General features: G+C 41.9%; 1 protein-coding gene across 1 annotated transcript; it reads left to right on the top strand.

The window, feature by feature from the left end:
* Positions 1–87: 87 nt before the first annotated feature.
* LOC135215720 (muskelin-like) lies at positions 88–11,309 on the top strand. Its single transcript, XM_064250676.1, has 4 exons — positions 88–720; positions 9,570–9,639; positions 10,207–10,349; positions 11,162–11,309. Exons 1-4 carry the CDS (start codon positions 629–631, stop codon positions 11,307–11,309), a joined length of 453 nt encoding a protein of 150 aa, XP_064106746.1. The 5' UTR covers positions 88–628.
* Positions 11,310–23,334: the final 12,025 nt, after the last annotated feature.

Below are 23,334 nucleotides of genomic sequence, written 5' to 3'. Positions count from 1 at the left end.
AGAACAACAACATTTAAAAGCACTTACAAATTAGAACCTGCCTTACCCTTGCTGATCGTTCCTCCGCAGACTGACTAAATGTATAAGAGGAACCTGTTGTGACACGAGGTCAGGCCCAATCTAACGACAACAAGAACAACAACAAACAAAAGACAGCAAGACCAACCCTTGTGCCAGCCAGAGCAACAACAATTGCAAGCAAATCAAAACCTGTCTTAACCTTGCTTGATCATTCCTCCACAGACTGACCAAATCAAATGAACAAGAGGAGCATCTTATGACACAAGGTCAGCCTCAATTAACAACAACAACAACCCTTGTGTCACCCAGAACAACAACAATTGCAAACAAATTAAAACCTGTCATACCCTTGCTTGATCATTCATCCACAGACTGATCAAATGAACAAGAGGAGCCCGTTGTGACACGAGGTGAGCCCCATCTAACAACAACGACAAACGGCAGCAAGAACAACCCTTGTGCCAGCCAGAACAACAACATTTATAAGTGAGAGCCGCAGAGGAGGCCCTCCATACCTTGGCCGATCCTCTGACGTTGTGAAAGTGAGCAGCTCTCTCACTCAGTCTCAGCTGATGGAGGGTTTCAAGTGACCAAAACAAAAACAACAATGGCAGAGTCGACGACTTCAGGGGAACAATTACAAAACCTGAAATATTCCATCCATAAATATTCGACGTTTTCCGCCAATTTTGTACCAGAGTAAGTGCGAAAGAAAGTCTTGGTTAGAGTGGTGTGGAATTAAGGCGACGGAACTGTGACCGACCTTAGGACCCGTCGACGACGACGCTCTCTCTCTCTCCCTCTCTCTCTCTCTTGCGTTCTTTTGGGGGCATTTTCTTTTTTATTTCTTTTACCCTCTCGGAGCAGGAACCACTTCATCATCCGTGCCCTTCTGCTGGGGGGAACGAGGCCCTTTGGCACGCATGTCCTCACGAAATGCCTCTTCTCTGAGAGACATGAATGGAACTAACCTGTCGTAGGTTGGGCTACGTTGCTTAACCAGGAATCCTTAAATAGAATCAATTACAGTCTAACCTGGATTATCTGAGGCAGGATTAGTCAGTCTTTGATGCAGTTTGGTATCCTAGTACCAAGTATCCTAGTAAGGACTGACTAGGTTAGGCTACCTTAAGTTTTAGGTAGCTATAGTTGTGGGTTACCCCGTTGCAGGTTAGGTTACAGTTAGGCTACCTTACCTTATAATCCCTATGGCGGGCTAAATTGCAGTCTAACATGGTTTATTTAAAGCAGGATTGGTCTGTCTAGGAGAGAATATGGCATCTTAATAGGCTATGCACTGTAAAAGTGAGGCTACAGTGAACTTTAGCTGGGCTAACTTAGCCTACATGTGGAGACCAAGCTAGACAGGCTAGTACTTATATACGAATGGACCGTATTTTCTTACGACAATTATGCGTGATGTGCGACTTATTATTATAGTAAAAATCCAGAAACAAATAGGTAGCTTGGCAAGCCTGACAGCTGAAATATGCCAAGCTAGCCTAGCCTATGGGTTGGTTTATGCAAGTAGATTGGGTTTGACTATTGTACTTTGTTGATTATAACTGTACAATTATTGCTCTTTGCATATGTGCGAATGAGTCATCCCAATATGATTTAGCCTAAGTATTAAATTGTGCATACCTATTAGGTTTGTTACCAATTGTCGCTGTCTGCTTAAAAGCAAATAAAAGGGGTACTTTACAGTTTAGTTGGCCGAGCCACGCAACACCTTTTGCCCCGGCCCATAATCCCTCCGCCAAGGTAAGTACCTAGTTCCGTGACCGACCTGGCCGTACAATAATCAAATCCATCCTCATAGGTAAGTAGTCCTCTCGTCCTGGAAGACATACCACGACCCGCGAGGCGCCACCATTCCTCATCACTCGCACGTTGCTTTTGCTGCTGCTAACCCGGTTATGTTTTCGGACTTGATGAAGTTCTGAGACGATATTGACGTGTTATGTTCGTTCCTTTTTAAAAGTGGCCTTTTAGGCAATTTTAGTGATCAATATGAACACTGCAAAGAGGGAACAATGAGCCTCATGAAAGAGGAAGACAGTTTTGTGCCCTAAGTCAGGTTAGTGTGGTTTGTTTGGTTAGGTCACAACCTTTGTTACCATACTGGGGCCCCTCGGCCAGGTTAGGGTACGCGTCCTAAGTCAGGTTAGGTTGGTTCGTTTGGTTAGGTCACAATCATTGCTACCATACTTCGCCCCCCCGGCCAGGTTAGGGAACGTGGCCTAAGTCAGGTTAGGTTGGTTCATTTGGTTAGGGGTCAGTTTAGTTAGCCAGGCCGTGCATCTCATGCCCGAACGTCCACTTAGGCTAACAGTCCATGTGTTCGAACTACGAATGTAGAGTAGGGGGACAGTTTAGTTAGCCAGGCTGCGCAACTCATGTCTGAACGAATGTAGAGTAGGGGGTCAGCCACACAGCCGTTTCGTGGATTTCCTAGTGTTAATTGTCGTCGTCCCCTCCCCCCCCCCCCCCCCCTGCCCAAAAACCCCGGTTTCCCAATAGGTCCTCCCTTACCGTTTACGAAAATTTATGCCTGAAAATACGATTTCCATTTGCCCTTTATTGTGTGTGTTCCCCCCACACAAAAAACCCAAGGTCCCCCTTACCGTTTTTATAGGCTTTTCTATATCTATTACTGCACGTTTTCAAAAATCGCGCCAAAACATACGTGCGCCATCTTGTTTGTATTCGTCCACCAATTATCTAGCAGACGATACTCTTGGCCAGCTAAACTGTAGGCCCTCCAATAAAAGATATCGCAACATGGATGCATGCTTACCTAACCTGTTGTAGGGCAACATAAGCTGACCTGGCCAAAGCCTTCATCGCTCCCTCCTGGAACACCCAACAAAACAGAATGCATAGCAGAAAGATGTGTGTGCAGCTCTGCAGTGCTACCCCACGTCCCCGTGCCTTCCAATGGATGTGATATTCGTTATATGACTGTGCAGCGTTTCAACAAATGTCCTGGAATATTCTTCCATTTATTACTATCTAGTACTGCCTTCATAATTTGTGTAATTAGCCCAGTTATGTGCAGCAGTGGTGTGATGATGAATCCAGAAGATTTTTACTCATTTTGCTATGCAATTGTTCTCTGTTAATATGTGAAAGGTGTGTTTGTGCGATTGCGTCTGCAGCTGAGAACGAAGTAGACTAGCTTGTCCATTATTATGAAGCTCGTTATTTTCTAGTGTTTGATAATACTAAAATTTATTAAGACTGGTGGAATATGATACAAATTGGATGTTTGTTTTTGTTGAATTCATGGTTCAAGTCCCCAGTACCTAACGACAAGACGGAAACCCTAGTAAGAAACCTTACTTTCTGGGTTAGATTAGGTCAGAAACTCCCTCCTGCTTCTCCTCTCTTCAGTCAGGTAGGGCCAGGTGTTCCGGTTACTGGACACAGGGCTTTAGTCCTGTTTTCACTTGTTTTTGTTCTCCCCCTCCACAAAATAGCCCAGTTTCCTACATTAGTACAAGGATGAGGGAACTATATTGGTTAACCAAGCATTCCTGATGGAACTGCATATTAAATTGATCAGAATCAGTTTAAAACTTATCACTAAATCCATATTTCATCTGTTTTAGAGTAAATAGTGTTGATTTAAATATTTACACCAAGTTTTACTTATCTTAGGCTAGGCCAGTAGCATATGAAATTAGGTATCTGAGGCTAGAATGATCAGAACTTGTTTCTGACCTAACAGGGTACTACACTGACACAGAGTTGATAGGTTTTTTTCTTTCTTTTTTTATTACGTATACTACCAAACAGTATCTGAATGGTACTTTATTACAACTGTGGCAAGACTCCAACCACTGGACTAACCTCTTTTCTTGTTTGATAACAAAAGTAGTACCCCTACAGTGTACAAACCTCTTATTTTATGTATGCTTTTAGGCTACTGCCTGGAATGGAGTGGTGTTAGCTGAGAACTGAATCAGCAGTTGAAGAATTCAGTCTTGAGTCTTCTTCTTTGGTGAGTAACCTTCACTAAAGGAGGTCCCCCCTACTCATGTCTCACATTTGTCATTAGCTGCTTCATTTACTCATGATGCAGGTGCATAGTGGCTACCATGTTGTAATAAAAGGTTATTTTGCATAGAATCATTTATCAGTGGAAGGATATATGGATAACAAGATGACTACATATCTCCTTTGTACTCATGATTAACTATTAACCTTTAAGATTCTTGGAATTCATCGCAGCTTGTCTTGATAAACTCGATTTTCACAGACTGCTTAAGGGCTAAGGAATAAGCCTATCAGCATGTTTTCCAAGCTTCTTAAAATATTTTTAACCTGGATTTTTCACTGTTATCATGTTAGTGGTTTCAGACTAAAAGACTGTAATGAAGATAACTGTTTTCCTTGATCGCTCTTCTTTTTATACCATGATTACTGTGGCATTAAAATAAAAACGTATAAATAAACATAAACTGTCAAAGTGATTAGTTGAAGTTAGCCAAGAATGGAACTTTCTCTACTTTGCTGTTTAAAAGTACTTATAACTGAGGTATGCTAAATGAGTTAGAGTATGTACATATTTTTTGCATTATTCAAGATTACAATAACTTAAGAATCCAGTATTACATCATTTACTGCTGTTTTCCAAAATGATTACTCAGTAAAACATGAGGGGAAAAGAATGAAGTTTTTAGTGATTTTGCTCGTTATGAACCACAAACTGGAGTATTACTGTCTGGTACTGAACCTTTTCAGGAGATGGAGTTGAACTATTCTCCAGCACCCATCAGATGTCATCTGCATGATTCCATTTCTGGAAATAATTCTTCATAGAGTTTTCTATTGATGACATCATAAGAATCTTACATCATTTGGCTCTGAGGGTTTCCTTGGAATTCATTAGTGCTGTTGTCCCAGATTAGTCAGTTTGCCTAGTTTGTGTCCTCCACATTTACTCAATCTCTCCATTACATGAATGACTGAGCACTGGTAAGGAATTGTTTTTAGACACAGGCTGGCCTATATTTGGCTGGCTATATCACTTACAAAACATATACGTATCAGTATAAGAGATTGGCTAGGCATAACTAGGTAAACAATGTAGTCACAGTTTAGAACATGCATTTTTTCATTTCTGTTTGATGTCAACAGACCACCTTACTTTGCTATTTTGTGATTTGACAGTATCTGTTATTAAATAATAATAGTTCCTTTACATATACATCAACATTTTCACCATATATATCCTATACACATACTTTGAAATTATTGGTTCACAAAGTGCCTGTCAAACTGGACTACCTATACCAACACTTCATTCACTGGAAGAAGTTTGGTAGATGCCACTAAGGGGTTTGAAAACTGATGGCTTCAAGGTTTGAGCAGTTTAGCATTTTTCATTAATGAAATTGTGCTGGCACAAGAACTGTATCTATTAACAAAAGTTATAGCACAGCAGACTATGCCCTTCAAGACATGGTAAACTGATGCCATAAATGGTAGTGACTTGCTGATGCTGTCAAGAGGAGAGTGCACCAGTACATTTAATGGCAGCAACACCAGTACCATCAGTGGTAGTGGCATATTAGTGCGTGTGATGACAGTTACCTATCGATACCACTGACAGGAATGCAGTAGACCAATTCTATCAATATAAACAAGATTTGTGATATTGTCAGTGTGAACTGAACTCACTGACATTGTCAATGGGAGTACAAAACATGAAGGGGGAGAACAAAATGATACTATTAACAAAGAAATCACTTACCAGATCTTAGCAGGATCAGTGACAGGGCCACCATTTGCACAAGTTACCAGACTATTTTCTTGTACAAATTAGGTGCATTGAGAAAAATTTAGTGCTGCTCTGCGACACTTTGACAAGAAAAAGCTTCATAATGTAAGGTAATAGAACCTGGATACTTCATGACAATTACAGTATTGTGAGCTCGTGGAGTACTGGTGTTGATATGATGAAGAGTGATGTTAATGTAGCTCCTAGGAATTAGGTATAGGATACAGAGTAAAATCTGAATAACCTCATTAGCATCTAGACACAGCAGTAGCCCTACTAAACCCCAATGATCTTATCGGTGAAGTGCAGTGTAAATACAGTCCATTTATCTGTATATTTCTGAGTTTTTAATGAGACCATAGCATCACATTTAGAGACACATAGGACTTACAAAAAGGATTTGTTCTTGGAGGAAAACTGGAAATTTGAGCAAGTTTAGTTGAAATAGGACAGTGAGGCAGGAAGAGACAAAGTTGCAAAGAAACTGCCAGAAAGCAGTTGCTCTAAAGAACCTTTAGTGCTGCCTACAATGTGCAGCTAAAGGCAAATTATACATGGTACAACCCTATGGGTTATGTTGAAAGTTAAAAAATTTTATTACCAACTTTATTGTTCCATTTCAGATGAGAATCCTGGCGCCACAATGGTTTCCCTACAAGATAGTAATGTGCCATCTGCCCCTCAGATAATACAGGACACCATGGTCAAAAGAGTAATATAGTGTCATTGTTTCACAAAAAATCATATGGTTTCTTAAATTTTATTGAGCAACACCCAGTATGCATGCACCAGGGACTGGGGTCACAAAAGATATTTAAAATGTCTGGTTCTCATTGCCAACTTTTCCAACTAGACAAGAATGCCAAAGAGCTGCAAGTACAGTTCTTTTGTACATTGCAGGGACACAGCTTAAAATAATTTTGATGTTCTGTAACTTGCTGCTATTAATACTTATGTGACATAATCAGTATGTGAGTGTGGGTAGGGGGTGTCTTGTAGTAGCAATTACTTATCTGAGGAGAATTTCAAGGTGCAATTGATAGATCAGAAGAAAGTGTAACAAAGGGTTGGTTAGTGTGGATAAAGAATGCTGGATTGCAGGTGAATAACAGTATCCAATTCATAAACAAAGCAAAAATTTAAGTCTTTTATACTAGACCTTTACTTCACAGTGGCATATAGGTCGAGGATCACCCTCCATTCAGAGAAATCCTTCTTGGGGACATTGAAGAGATGTGCTCGGTGGCGAATATACATATGTTTCTCCATGGCTCCCTTTAAAAGAGCCTTCTGCATGTAATCTTCCAAAGAGGTGTCTAGTTCTTGGAAAGACCTCTGTAAAAGGGGGGAGGGAGGATGAAACCATTTCCACCCTAGCCCCGTTGAGAATAGAACTGCCTCCCCAAGGGGAGGACTTCCATTGCTTGTGATACTGTAGAAGACAACTCCTGACCATACCATTCTTATTGGGCTCCATCTTTTTACTTGCCTTTAATAGGCATTCTAGGAGTTTTTTCTCCTTTTCTGGGTAGGAGCGTCTTTGCACACTGAAAGGGATGCTTTTACTGCTGTTGTCCCTTCTTCTGTTGTTGTTATTGGGAACCTTTAGGGGCAACAGGAGGGTTTAGGAAGAGAAAACTCTCGAGTCCATTGTTTCCCAGATTCCCATTTTCCAAGGAGAGCATGTATTGTACAGTTCTGTTGTCGAGCTCATTCACTGAGTTGAGCCACAACAGACTCCTCAAAAGATCCTTACAGAAGAGTATAATAAGGAAGATACATCGGGGAGTGACATATTGGAGATTTGCGATTGACCTAATAAAAGGTCTCTTCTATGGCTTTCAATGCTATATTCGTAGGTAGGATAGCCCTCTCCCTTGGCAGTTTCTCAGTGCCTACTGAAGGAGGGACTAAGTGCCATTCAGAATTAGGAAATGTTGCCTTGTCCCAAAATTTTACGTGTTCAACTTCACTCATGGTTTTGGTTTTCCGTTCATTAATAAGGTATTTACCATCAGGAGAGAAGGTACACATCAAAGTGTTGCGCCAGGGGTTATCAAATGGAGCCCCTACTATCCCTTGATTTGAGGTTTTGTAGCCTGAACTGGCCTTATTAATGCTACCAGTTGGAGCTCTTTATTCTTTTGTTGAAAGGCTAAGAATTTCTTACATCTTATATCTAGTTTAGTGTCCAGGACACCTGAATTCCTATTTGGAATCATGGATAACATCACTGATATACTGATGCTCAGTAGCAAGAACATCCTTGATACTGTTTATAATTTCCTCGTGTATTTCCCTGTTAGAGGAGCTTGTGTCATTTGATTGTGCCCAGGCAGCTGAATTGTGACTGCTTGGCAACAAAAGACACAGTCGTGGATGAATCACTATAGTACCCCACGGAAGATACAGACATCAGGTGGGGTTAGGTGGACCCTATTAGGATCCCCTTTATTATCTGATTGCTGGATGGAAGATAGGTTCTCTTCTGAGGTATATCTCTCATGTACAGCTGAAGGTTGTCTCTGGTCCTTCTGGGTTCAGCAGAGCAGTTTCAGTGGCAGTATCCTCTTCATGTCCAATCATAGGGACATCTTTCCCATATAAAGACTCCTCTTCTCCATTGGAGGAGTTTTCCTGGGAGGTACTAGGAACCAATGCTTTCATTGGTTCCAAGTCCAGAACCCAAACATGGAATTCTGGACAGAGAGAGATCGAAATATATACTCTGTTGGAGTTTTGCAGAGATGAAATCTCTCCCATCCTTAGTACCCTTACTGAAACCTAGGACCCAGCAAGACAGGTTAAAACAAGCTGTTTCATTCTCAAAACTTGTTGCCAGGAGCATGTTACAAATTTCACACATGTTTGGTGACCAACCATATTTCCCTTTATTCCTACAAGGGCTATGTTCATGGCAGGTAGTGTGGGCTGTAACCACTCAAAAGGTGGACCAAGAAATTCGCTGCGGCACATGTAGTCAGTGGGTCTTGCATAATAGCGGCCCTGACGTAGGTGGTTAGTGCTGTCAGTGCGCCTCATGGGGTGCACTATAGACATTACTTAAGGTTCTTTGCAGCGTGCCTTCGGCCCCTAGCTGCAACCCCTGTCGTTCCTTTTACTGTACCACCTCCTTTCATACTCTCTTTCTTCCATCTTACTTTCCACCTTCTTCTAACAATTGATTCATAGTGCAACTGCAAGGTTTTCCTCCTGTTACACCTTTCAAACCTTTTATTGTCAATTTCTTATCAGGACTGAATTACCTTATAGGTCCCAGTGCTTGGCATTTGGCCTAAATTCTATATTCAATTCAATAATAGCAGCCCTGTAGTGATATAAGGAACAAGTATTTGTTAGAAACTACATGGAACTAACCATCTATAATCACTGTATGAACAATATACTCAATATACTACAGGCTAGTTTGATTACATGTGTGTAGTTGTAGTATAATATTATGATAATGGTTATCCACAGTTAATAGTGAATATTATCATGTTCATAGATACTACCATAATTTTGTCTTATATGTATTTTCAACATGTTAGATGTGCTAATTATTTGTAAAAACTTAGGTAGAACAACTAGTAGTACTTTTAGGTAAAATTATTTTGATATAACTATGCAGAAAAGATTCCTGCTGGGGAACATTTGTATGTATCTCATTTCGGCACTGGAATATTTAATTTGTCTGTAATGTGTAAAAGGTGATACTACTGCACTTACCATGTTAATGATTAAGTGCTCTCTTTTTCAGAAATATATTAGAAGATAAACCAACTGATCAGTCCTCCCGATGGTCGTCAGATTCCAATAACCCTCCACAGGTATGTGTGTAATATAAGCAACTCAGGTCTTACAAGTAATGTTGTTTAAATAGACAGTAAAATTCTTGTTTTAGACTATTGTGACATCAGTTATGAGTTGAACCCATTTATAATTTGAGAAACAAATAAAAAACAAGTAGGAGACATCTCCAAAGTACAATTCACCTAACTTGTTCCATCATTGCTCTTGTTGTTATCTGAAAGTTTTGTATAATTATTTTGGCTAGTGGTGAAATCTAAAACATCGGCAGTTGATCTGCCTAGTTATGTAATATTTTATGGGTAAACAGCACTGTACATCACCTTAGCACCTTTGCTAAAAAAAGGCAAAGTTATATAATATGTTTATTAATTGAAAACTAGTACGTCTAGGCACTTCATTATTTTAATTTTCATTACAGCAGCTTTCGTATAACAGAGAAAGATTTTAATTTTCATTTTGGCAGCTTTTGTGGAAAAGAAAAATAACCAAAGTATATGCTTTGTTCAGAAGATTGACATAAACTTTAAATGTTTATTTAGGCTGTGTAAACTGTTTTGTATCACCACTTACATCTCTATTTTCAGTATTTAATATTGAAATTAGAACATCCAGCTGTGGTAAAGACGATAACGTTTGGAAAATATGAAAAAACCCACGTGTGCAATGTTAAGAAGTTTCGAGTTTATGGTGGTCTATCTGATGATAATATGGTGCTTCTTTTAGAAAGGTTAGTAAAAATGAAGGATATCTTATGTTTATTTTTAAAAACTTCTAATTATTGCTATACTATACAGTAGATTTATTACTTAGTAGATTGCTGAGGTTTTTCTAGTTGCCTTTAATGTAATACTATTTCAAAGTGTATTTTTGCCCTAGAGTTATTATCTTTATTGAGGGGTACTGTATTGTATTTGTTGTTGGAATGAAAGTATGTATTGATATCCATGAAAATGCTGCATAGCTAGAAGGAGCTTGAGTGAAGCATTACTCCATCCTGAATTTACTCCAAGACAGTATAGAGATCAGACATTAAATAGCAGAATGCTTATTTTAATGAAGTAGCTTCAAGGATTAGACCTTATTGAAGAGTTTGTGGTAATGTGTATTGAACAGTCACTAGAAAAGCCTAGTCATGGATTTACTTGTATAGGAATTTGATGACTGAGTTTTCATTATAAAAATGAAAGAATGAAAAGCATTGTACATTAGCATTTGATCTTGAAAGCGAGAATTAAGATCTGTCAGTCACTTGATATTTATTAGGATGCTGAAAGATTATCCATCAATAAAAGTTATTAATTGATAACTGCTGATTAAGATAATACTTTCCCTTCCCTTATGGAGTAGGTTTTCTTATTCAGCAAAAGGGTGAAGGGAGTAATGTCCTTCAGTATGGATGGTCCTGTCACTACGGCAATGACATCTTAAGGCATAAGTAGATCAAATGTGTAACTGAATAAAGTGTCGAAATACACAAAACATTTTCATAATCTTTGGAAAGTACAGTATTTATAGTTTCTTCTTTTTTTCTTTTTTCAGTGGACTGAAGAACGACACTGTTTCTGAAACCCTCGTTTTAAAAACATACCGTGTCTGGTCACCAATTTCCTTTACGTTTTGTCAAGATTGTTCCACTTCAGGTATGACTTTTCACTTTTCACTTTTGTTCAATGAAGATATTTTTTAACTTTCTGATATTCATTTTTTACCAAAACTACAGTGGGGAGACCCCCCCTCCCCCCTATTCGCGGTCTCCGGATTCGTGGACTCGCGCATTCGCTGATTTCTCTCTGGAACATATCCACCCATTATTCACGTGAAATTCGCGTATTCGCTGTATTTTTTTATGAGAAATATCCACAAATTCTGTGTTTTTTATTCAATTTCATCATAAAAATGCACTTTTTCTGATTATAAAAACTATTAAAAAACCAGGTATAAACATTTTTTAGTGGTTTTTTTTCGAGTTTTAACTAACAAAATAAGCCATTTTAAGCGTTTTTATAGGACTTTTCAAACTATTTGTGGATTCTAGCTATTCGTAGGGGGTCTGGCACATCCCCCGTGAATACCGGGGGGGGGGGAGAGCACTGTACATACATCAACTACTTACTTTTTAACTTTCAGATATTAATTTTAAAAAACTACATACACCAACCTACTTACAAACAAGTTATGTTCCAGATGGCCATTTTTGTATGTTGAATTGTTTGTAAGTTTGTCAGTGTGCTCTTCATGCCAATTTAAGTATAGGATATAAAATCATATAGTACTGTATGTTTTTTCATCCTAAAAAACAATATGCACTATACATATATTAATGTATGTATAGAGTAGGTACTCAAAATAAATTTAATCTTTTGTGAATGGCAAAAGCAAGTGTTCTAAACAGTTGTAATTTGCAATCCTGGTTGTTTTTATCTCTGAATATTTGTAAGTAGGGTGTGTATGCAATCCTGGTGTTTTTATCTCTGAATAATTTGTAAGTGGGTGGTGTATGCACCTATTGACACTTTGTTACTTTAATATATGCCAAGGTAAGTCATTTGGTTTTCTTTGTTTTTTCTTTGTTATTTTTTCTTTTAATGCACATATTATTGTTCACCCATGGGGTGGGAGCGATGGATGGGTTCTGGATTAAAATGGCCTTGGGCAGTCAGTGTTGAGTGGATCCCTCTAATTAAGGATATATAGTAATTATAATTGCAAATGAGAACCTATAAATTAAAAATGGTAGAAAAGATAATTCATCTGTAATTAACTTGTGTATGCAACCTAGTGTATGTAACTTCTGACATCAAGCCTGTTTAAAACCTTGTAGTTTAATGTATGACCACTTACCGGCATGGTTTTTTTTTTATATATATAGCTGTATTCTCTGTTCCACCTGGCAGAAATTTTCAAAACTCGCGGCAATCGCTAGTAACCTATTAGTAGATCAGGCAACCACCACCCGTTACCGTGGCGCTAGCGCTAGGAACCGTTCCCAATTGGGCCAGATTTTCTCTGCCAGCCGAACCGGCAACATTGTTGGTGGTGGTTCCCTGCTAGAATTTTCATTCTCGTTGCTGACTGATCTTGGATTTTGGTATTGTACTCGGAAACGTTAGCTTGGCATTCGCTTTGGATTTTTTGGTTCTTTAAGATGTCTGACTCTGGAAGTATGTTTAGAGTGTGTGTAAAAGAGGGGTGTAAGGTAAGATTGCCGAAAGCTTCGGTCGACCCTCATACCGTTTTGTAAGAAGTGTAGGGAGAATGTGTGTACTTGGAGAATAGATGCATTGAATGTGAGAATTTATCAGAGAAGGAATGGAAGGTCTTTATGAAATATGTTGAGAGACTTGAGAAAGATCGTGTAAGGAGATCTGTTTCTCGTAGTGAGAAGTCAAATTCTTCGAGTAAAAAGGAGTGATTGTATTTCCTCTCCAGCTCCTTCTAATGTAGAATTGGTAGTTCCTTCTCCCCAGGTATCTCCTGCGCCCGCTGCTGGTATCTGAGGAGACGAACGATACAAATATTGTGAAAGTGTTCGCTGCCCTTGCGTCCATGTGGCGACCAGATACAGCGACTTACAGATAAAGTTAGTGCTTTCGATGTCAGTGAAAGTGTAGTGGAGGGGGCGTCTGATCGTCTCTCTCGTGCTCCTAGACCTAGACTCTGTCAAGCTCCCAGACCCAAGGGAGAAGGCATGTCGACAGTCGAAGGGAGGCGAGAGAGGTTTTGTCACGGTCAGGCGTCCCTTCGAACAGTCCTGTTGCAAGTTCCCAGGCTGTGGCAGTTCGCCGCAGAAAAGGCGTAACTGGGAGTGTGCGTCCTCGGAAGGTTCGACTTCCGAGCGAGAACGTCGGTATGCAGTGGTGTCTCGCCCACTCAAGAGGACGTTCAGGACGTCAACGGCTCTCGAGAGACAGGCGCAAGACATGAGGCTTGGAGTAGTGCCTGAGGTGTTGTCATCCTCGTAAGACGGGGACGCAGTGCCGATCAAGAGGAAAAAGATTTTTCGTACTAGAGAGTACGCAGGACGCACTGGTGATATACGTCCGTCTCGGCATGGGTTATTTCCATGGGAGAATCGCCTCCATCTTCTTATGTATCCTCCCCTCGTATTTTCTCCGTCGGGTAGAGTACAGGATCGCTCTCCTTTAGGTCGCAGTCCAGCTCGTAATCCTCATCCTTCGTCGTCTACCATGCAGGAGGATAGTACGAAGCATTTCTTACGGGAAATGCAGTCCAAGTTGGCAGTGCTGGTGAAGTCTTGGGATGCTACTGAACAACCATCTTCGAGGCGTAAGGAGGACGATTTCCTTCCCATTAAGTCTTCTAAAAGGGAAGACAAGGACGCGTTCGCCGAGGACGCAGGCGAACAATGGCGCTAGGAGGAAAATAGTTCCGAAGAAGCTGGACGCAAACGTCAGGACGCGGGACCAATGGTGGACGCAGGACGCAGGCGACAGGAAGCAGGCGTTTCTACGATGGAGCGCAGGACTCAGGTCAGCCGCAGGACATCGAGAGGCGGCAGGACGCCGACGCCTCGGTAGCCGCAGGACGCAGGCGGCAGGACATCGAGAGGCGGCAGGACGCCGATGCCTCGGTAGCCGCAGGACGCAGGCGGCAGGACGCTAGTCCGTCAACGAAGCAGTGCAATACGAAGACGACTTACAAGACATTTCTTCAGCAGCAAGAAGAGTTGGAAGTAATTGAAGAAAAGAATACGGAACCTTCTTCAGATTATAAGGTTCTGACTTCACGTCTTATTGCTGTTTTTGAGGGGGAATTTAAACCGACAGCTCCGTTATCCCCCTTATCACAGTTTTCCAAGACTAGGACTCCAAAGAAGTCCTCTTTCCTGAAAATGACGATGTCAATTTCGGCGAAGAAGGCCCTTCAACGGGTGAATGACTGGATGAAGGAGAAGAAAGAAGCGGGAAAATACTCTTTTGTTTTTTCCTCCAGCTAAGTTAGCTTCTAAATCAGGAGTATGGTACGCTACTGGAGAAAGTCTAGGCCTGGGAGTACCTGCCTCCTCCCAGGGGACTTCTCCAGTATAGTAGACAGCTCACGCAGACAGGCGTTACAGTCGGCCAAGGTCTGGTGGACGTCTTCGGAATTTGACCATCTATTTAAAGGGATTTTTAGGACTTTCGAAGTCTTCAATTTCTTGGATTGGTCTTTGGGAGCGCTAGCGAATTCCCTAGGAGAAGAGGATTCGCAGGACTTAGAAACAGCTAAGAGCATTTATGTCCTGCATGGATAAGGCTCTTAGAGACGGAACGAATGAGCTGGCTTCGTTATTCACAGCAGGAGTGCTTAAGAAGAGATCGCTGTTGTGTTCGTTCGCCTCAAAAGGAGTTTCTAACTCTCAGAAATCGGAGTTACTGTTCTCTCCCCTTTCGAAACAGCTGTTTCCTTAGCATAGGTGATTAGGGATATAGCTCTATCCCTTTCGCAGAAAGCCATCAAGATCTTCTTTCGTCTTCAGTTAAGAAGTTCTTACCAACCAAGTTGGTGAAGAAAGACTGCCAAAGGATACTAGACCGTCGCAACAGCCCTTTCGAGGAAGAACATTCGCTCGACCCGCCTTTAGGGGTAAGAGAGTACCCGCGGAAAGAGGAGCCAAGACCCCCTCTAAAGAATGAGAACTCAGTTCCTCCAGACGACAGTGGGAGCCAGACTTCAAGGTTTTTGGGAAGTTTGGCAAGAAATGAAGGCAGATCCCTGGGCTGTCAACGTAGCTCGGGAAGGATACAAGATTCCTTTCTTGAAAAGACCTCCTCTCGCAACATCTCCGAGAGCCCTCGGGGCAAATTACAACGATTTAGAGAAGAAAGCGGCTCTGTGGGAGCAAGTAGCTTCCATGCTAGAGAAAGGAGCAATAGAACCTGTTCTGGATCACGAATCTCCGGGATTTTTTTACAACCGTCTGTTCCTGGTTGCAAAGTCCTCGGGAGGTTGGAGGCCAGTGCTGGACGTAAGTCAACTGAATCTTTTCGTAGAAAAGACCAAGTTCACTATGGAGACGAACGATTCAGTACTGGCAGCGGTAAGTCCAGGGGACGGATGGCGACTCTGGACTTACAAGACGCATACTTTCATATTCCGATTCATCCAGGAAGCAGGAAGTATCTAAGTTTTGTGATTCAGGACAGGGTCTTTTCAGTTCAACGGCCCTATGCTTCGGCCTTTGCACAGCCCCTCAAGTGTTCACGAGGATGATGTCCAATGTGGCGAGAATGTTACATTTAAGAGGGATCAGAGTGTTTTGTATCGGACGACTGTTGATAGATCCAGTCAAGAAGTCAATGTCTGGAGACGTGAGTCAAACATGGACTTAGCCAAAAGACCTAGGTCTGGTAGTGGAATATGGGAAAGTCCCATTTGGAGCCCCAACAACAGATAGTTTATTTGGGGTGGGGATTCAGATATCGGCAGTGACTTTTCGGGCTTTTCCGTCCCCCGAAAGGCAAGCCCAATGCAGTCAGAAGGTTGCAGACTTTCTTAAAAATAAAGAAAACCGATGCTCTGCAAGAGAGTGGATGAGTCTACTTGGGCACACTCTCTTCGCTAGAGAGGTTCATTTCTTTAGGAAGACTGCACATGAAACCTCTTCAGTTTTTCCTGAAGGATTCATGGCCAAGAAATTGCAACCGGATTCCTTCCAGTTTCTAATTCCGCCGAAGTAAAGGAGGAATTAAAGTGGTGGCTAAGCTCCAGGCAGGTTAGCAAGAGGGATGTCGCTTCAGCAGAAGAACCCAGTGCAGGTCAACTCGGACAACACCACGGCTCTGGCATATTATTCGGAAACAAGGAGGAAAACTCATTCTTTTCCCCTTTACAATCTGGCAAAAGAAATTCTGATTTGGGCAGAAGAGGAAAAGGTCGTGATACTCACCCAGGTTTATACAAGGAGAGAAGAACGTGAGTGCGGACCTGTTGAGCAGAAGAGAGCAACTTCTCTCGACGGAGTGGACGTTGCACATGGATGGTTTGCCAGAGCCTGTGGAAGTTTGTGGGGGGCGTCCGGTAGTGGATCTGTTTGCGACAGCCAGAACAAAAAGGTTACCAACATATTGCTCTCCGATTCCAGACCAGGAAGCAGTGGCGGTAGATGCATTCCTGATGGATTGGTCAAACTTAGATCTGTACGCTTTTTCCTCCGTTCAAGGTGCTGGGGGTGAATGATGAAGAAGTTCAGGGAGAGCAAAGGAACGAGGATGACCTTAATAGCCCCGTTTTTTGGCCGGCCCAAAGTTGTTCACAGAGGTACTGGAATGGACAGTAGATACGCCAAGGACTCTTCCTCTAAGAGTAGATTTACTCAGACAACCCCACTTCGACAGGTTTCACAAGAATACCCTCGCTCTGGGTCTGACTGCGTTCAGACTATCGAACGTCTGGTCAGAGCGAGGGGATATTCTAGAGAGGTGGCCAGTGCAGTGGCTAGAGCCAGAAGAACCTCCCACAATCACAGTGTATCAGTCGAAGTGGGACAATTTCCGGAAGTGGTGTAAGAACAGGAAAGTGTCTTCATCCAGTACCTCTGTGACCCAAATCGCAGATTTCCTTCTATATTTGAGGAAGGATTTACGCTTGTCAGTTTCAACAATCAAAGGTTATAAGAGTATGCTAACCTCAGTGTTTAGACACAGGGATCTAGACATCTCGAATAACCTAGACCTTAGAGATCTGATTAGGTCGTTTGGGACGAAGAAACAATCAGAAGGCAGGCCTCCTGCTTGGAACCTGGATGTGGTCTTGAAGTATTTAACTTCTAGCAATTCGAACCGTTAGAGGAATCCTCTCTGAGAGATCTTGCTAAGAAGACTATCTTTTTAGTAGCATTGGCAAACTGCTAAAAGAGTTAGTGAGCTTCAGGCCATATCGAAGAAGGTGGGATGGAGACACGGCAATGCAGTGTGTTCATTCCAAGAAGTTTCTTGGCCAAGAATGAGGATCCAGCTAATCCTTGGCCAAGATCCTTTGAAGTTTTGGTCTAGCTGAATTGGTGGGTAACGAGGAAGGAAGAGTTGTTCTCTGCCCAGTGAGAGCGTTGCGATGTTATATAGAAAGAACAAGAGTTATCAGAGGGAAGTCTGATGCTCTGTGGTGTTCAGTTAAAGACCCCACTAGACCTATGACGAAGAACGCTCTAGCCTTCTTCATGAGAGAGTTAATTAAAGAGGCTCATATGTTGTGTGAAGAGCGGAGCTTTGGTATTTGAAAGTGAAGGCTCATGAAGTCAGGGCAGTGGCGACTTCATTAGCTTTTAAAAAGAATTTAGCCCTCAAGGAAATTATTGAATCCACATATTGGAGAACTAATTCAATATTTGCGTCTCATTATCTTAGGGACGTTCAGACAACCTTCGATAATTGTCAGACGCTAGGTCCATACGTGTCCTCGGGTACAGTAATGGGCAAGGAGTTACTACTACCCCATAACTTCTTTAAGCTAGTTGATTTTAATAGGTGTGGTGTTTGTGTTTATTGGTCGTCTGAGAAAAGGGTATGCGGTACTTTTTCTCAGTCGTGTTAGTATTATCTGGTGTTGGTGTGTGTGTAGTTCAGGTAAATGATCTGGTACTAGCTTGAATGCCGTGGCATAAGAGGGCTGTAAGGATCTGTCAACAAATTGGTCACGTCCAGTTGTCAGTTCCAGTCTTAGCTTCTTCAACATACAGGACACTTCCTTGTTGAGAGCTACTGAAGGTTTAAGCAGGCTTAGAGGCAGGACCTATGAAGTCAGCTACCTTAGCAGTAAGGAAACCTGGAGTTTTAATAATATTTTTAATAATATTTTATGCTCTAAGAATGTTGCTGTCCTTGACCCACCTCCAAATGTGTCAATCAGCTTATATATATACCTGCCAGGTAAAGTGTCATATTATTAAAATGAAAGTTTTGTTTTATGATAAAGTCAAAGTTTAATGGTATACTTACCTGGCAGGTATATATAATTTAATTCCCACCCGCCTGCCCCTCGGGCCGGGGACAAGGGTTCAGAGAAAAGCTGGTCCCAATTGGGACGGGTTCGTCCTAGCGCTATTGCGCCACGGATAACGGGGTCGGTGGTTGTCCATGAACTAGGCCTAACTAATAGGTTACTAGCGATTGCCGCGAGTTTTGAAAAATTTCTGCCAGGTGGAACAGAGAATATAGCCTATATATATACCTGCCAGGTAAGTATACATTAAACTTTGTTTGTTTTATCATAAAAACTTCATTTTCAAAACCGAATTACTTAAGGAATTGCTATTATCATTGCTTTAAGGCTAAGTGATGATTATTATTTGGAATGAATCTTACCTGCTGTTCAAAGTTAGTTTATATCTTTGCACCATTAGGTGTGAAGATGTTATGCTAACTTTACCAGTAGGTAAGTATCCAAATAATTAAATTTATGATGAAAATTATCATATTTTAAACATTTTTTCATTCTCAAGTCAGCTATAACTCTTGGAGTTTATTAAAAAGTAGAAATTTGTTAATTTGTTTGAGAAATATAACTTTTTGGTCATGAGTTACAAGAATTATAGATGATCTTTTAGTTCTCATGCTTGTGAGCCTTGTTAACATTTGTTTCACTTTCTTGCAGTCTTGGGGCTCAACTTTTAATTTTAGCATCTGGCATGTTTCGCTTGGTGGGTGCGCGATGACAGGGCTGTAGTTCAAAATGTATGAACTGGTATACAACAGTAAGTATAGAATTTGTCCTTTTTAAACATGCAACTTTCCAGCCTTTGCTATGTAATTGTAAGACCGCAATACTATTCAGTTCTGCCTCTGCCTACCTTTGATGAAAGCCTTGATTTTATTTAGAACACAGTTGTGTTCATACATATTTGATATTAATTTCAATTCCTCCTCTGTTTCTAGTACGAGGGAAAGGGAAGCAATTCGTTTATGTCTAAAGCATTTTTCGACAGCACAATTATACAGAAGCTTTCGAATCGCTCGAAAAACGAACTAGGGTTACGTTAGAAGACCCAAGACTAACAAGATTACATGATCTACTAGTATGTCAAGGAGACTTCGATGGCCTGTGAGCTCTTAATAGCTGATGCTGCGCGAGGTGTGTTCAGTTTTTTTTGTGTCTATGATATGAATACTCTTATGTTTTATGATTAGTTTATCCAGACCTCTGAGCTTAACAACAGCTCTTCTCGGGAGTTTTTCACTGTTCATTATTAATCTGTAGGATTTATAGAATTTGACCTTTTAATTATTGAAAAAACTTATTTGTTCATGAAACTTACCTGTCATATATATATAGCTGTATTTTCTGAAGTCCGACAGAATTTCGAAAACTTCCGGCACACAGTGATCGGCCAGGTGGTTAGTACCCATTCCCGCCGCTGGGAGGCGGGTAGGTATCAGGAACATTCCCATTTTCTATTCATAATTTTTCTGTCGCCGGTGCTGGAAACACCTGTTTTCGTCAGTACCTCCGTCTTAGGATTTTGGAAAACTTCATTGCCGCTAAATATCCTAATTGTCTTTTGATTTATTTACTTGGATTTGTGGCTAGGCATACGCTATCTTAAATTGATTTGAATTTGATTCATTTTTGTATATCTGAATCTAGTTAGGCTAGTTTCAGAGGGTGTTGTCTGCTAAGATAGGGTGTGGCTACCGAAAGCTTCGGTAGTTCCGCACTTGGTATGCACGAGGGGTATAGGTCTTGCTTCTTTGTTGAGATTTGTCATGTAAGGAGTGTGAGACTTTGTCTAATTCCGTAAGGAAGACGTATGATTCGTATGTACGCAATTAATCAGTAAACAAAAGTCAGGGTAGGCTACCTGTAGACTTTATTTTGCCTAACCCTATAGTATGGCCTACGGGCTATAAATATGTCTCGAGAGGTAATGCCCTTTACGTTATAGATTCCATCTTATCTTGGATCTAAGTGCTCGCTCTCCTATCATTGTGGTGAAGAGTGCTACTTCTGTAGTTGTTACTCCTAACCCTGTAATATGTTGCCTTCGTTCGGGCCCTGAACAGTGTCTGTAGAGGGTATTGTCCTTTCTCTGATACTCTATCGATTCGTAACTTAGAATCGAAAGTGCTGGCTTTGGAGAGCAAAAGTGAAGTGGCTAAGTGCAGTGACAGTGCCCCTTGTGTAGTGGAGGGTGCGTCAGATCGGCCTTATTTCACCTCTAGGCCAGGACCTCTGCTTGACTCCCAGGAACAGGGAGAGAGCATGTCGAAAGCCGAAGGAGGGACCTCTGCTTGACTCCCAGGAACAGGGAGAGAGCATGTCGAAAGCCGAAGGAGGGTTACAAGGAACCCCCACCGATCTGACGTGCCTTCGGCAGACCTGAAGATACTCCCAGGCTGCCAAAGTGCGTGTACGTGCACGAATCCTGAAAGATTGCTTCTCGTCCTCCGAAGCGTCCTCCCCGAGCAGGGGTTGGAGCTTTCGGAAGGACTTGCGCCCTCTAAATAGAAGCTTTATAGAAGAGGACGCTTCACTTTCTCCTCTCTCTCTCGTCATGCGTTTGCAATGAGAAGTAAGTAGTGTGAACGTCGCCTGAACTCGTGTACGTCTTTCCACCGAGAAAAGGGAAAGCAAGTCATAGTAGCAGGACGCTTTTGAGCGCGGATGTCCTAGCTTTGTTGCTGTGAGAATAAGAAGGCGTTCCTCGCCCCCCCCCCCTCGTATTCTCACACGATCAACCCTTCACACTGAGACTGCTTCGTGCAGTCGTTTTCTCTCCGAGATGTCTCTCGCTCTTCCCTGAAGGCAGTTTCTCTCGCTTGCATTGACGCCTGTCAGGAGCGTGACGCTTTTCTACACGCTTTCTTTTGACGCTCGGTTCTTGAACGGAGGGACGCTCGGATGGATGGACCCAGGCGTGCGCGGGGGTCACGCTAAGCGCACGCGGATGCATGCCAAGTGCGCGGCAATTGGACGCCGAGCGTGCGCCAGCGCACGCCAGGTGTGTCGCCTGGCTGAACGTTTCTTTTAACTCTTCAAGCTGATTTGGGCCTAAAGATTTTTTACCTACCTTCGGTGATCCCTTCTACCTCGCCTGCGAAGAATGTGAAGTAAGCAGTGCTTCGGAGGAAGCTTAAAGTGAAAAAGCAACTTCGTTTTCGAAACCCAGCAAGACCACAGGTTTCGTGAATTCTAGAGGTCTCTGTCAGTTAATATTGCTTTTCGTAAAGTCCAAGATTGGATGGAGTTATGGAAAGCTCAAGGGAAGATCTCTTTTGCTCTACCGCAGTCAAGACTGCGGGGGGGGGGAAAGGGCAGGGCTACGGGGGTTATTCAAGGGGCTTTACGGGTTATTGTAAAAGCTCGACGTCCTGCACGTCAGGACTCTCGGCAACGTTCAGTAGGATTCTTGCAAAGGCACTCATCAAGAGGACGCTCTTCAGGAAAGCGCAAGACAGGACTTCCTTTGCCATACTGCCAATAAATTTTAAGCGTTAGCAGGCATTAGTTGTGATACGGGAGAGGAAGCTGGTTGGAGAGTTTCTTCCTCTTCCCAGGATAATTTTGCAAGCTTTTTAGCCCATCTGATAGATTTTGTTAGTTCCTAGTCGGGACTACGCTGCCGAATTGAACATCGTCGTTCTACCTGCCGTAAGCCCAGTCTCTTAACAGGATTCTTGCCCCTTCCTCGTTTGAGACGGGAATCGGAAAAATAAAATGCTCGACTTCCTGGATTACGTTTTGTCAATTCAGTGATTTTCCCCCATTGACAATATACTATCGTTTTGTCAATTAAGTGGGTATCCCCTCATTGACAAAATATCTCTTTGTCCCGTAATGGGTTAGTTCTCATTGACAAACACCTCAATAACTTTTATTGTGTAAGCCGATAAGCTCTTATTGACAAGATTCGGAAGAGCTCTCATTCATTAATCGCAATCTCGTACAAGACATAGACTTGTAGACTTCGTCAATGAACGCTTATGTACAATAACATAAGAAGCTGGACCTGTCCGCTTCGATTCTCTGAGATTTGTTCATCAAACTTGCCTGTCAGATATGTATGTAGCTGTATTTCCGAATTCAGCTATAGATATGTCTGCCAGGTAAGTAGGAACAAACTTTTATTGTATCATAACAATATCATATTTTGCCTTGCATTATTTTACTACTGGTTGGTTCAAGTCATAAACGCTTGCTGTAGTTACATCTTCGGATGGCAACCGAGAGGTCTATTATTTTAAGGGCATTTAATCGTTACTCCCTGCAGCCTTCCAGGAGTTTCCGATTTATCTTTTACCGTTGTATGGTAGTGTTATGACGACACTAACGTACCTCTATATTTAGTGTTTTCTGTTTCGCTTAAATATACCAGCTTGGGAGTCTCTTTCTGCACCTATTTCTTCGTAGAATAGAGTAGCTGGCAACCCACGCATAACGGTAAGAGACGACGAATGTAAGCTGCTGCTGTCACTGTCCTCCAGTCCAACCCAGCCAGTACCAGCTCGTTCGCTGTCATGCGCGTTAGGTTACGTCTCTCTCGCCTGCGGGATTGACTAACTAACCGTATCTCTGTGCTGGCGGTTACGTCTCTCTCCTGTGGGATTGACTGACTAACTGTATCTCTGCCCTACAATCACGGTCTTTAGCCTTAGATTGAGGGGATTTCTTACATGAATAAATAAACATTGCATTTGTTTTGCCTTTCTATGTTTAACAGAGATATCTCTTATTTCTTTCGGTGCTCGTTACCGCACGGTATAGGGCTACGAGTCTAC

This window comes from Macrobrachium nipponense, chromosome 5, assembly GCF_015104395.2.
Source record: "Macrobrachium nipponense isolate FS-2020 chromosome 5, ASM1510439v2, whole genome shotgun sequence".
NCBI classification, from domain to species: Eukaryota; Metazoa; Arthropoda; class Malacostraca; order Decapoda; family Palaemonidae; genus Macrobrachium; species Macrobrachium nipponense.
The sequence above is the reverse complement of the archived record's forward strand: the minus strand, read 5'-3'. Positions and strand labels throughout refer to the sequence as shown.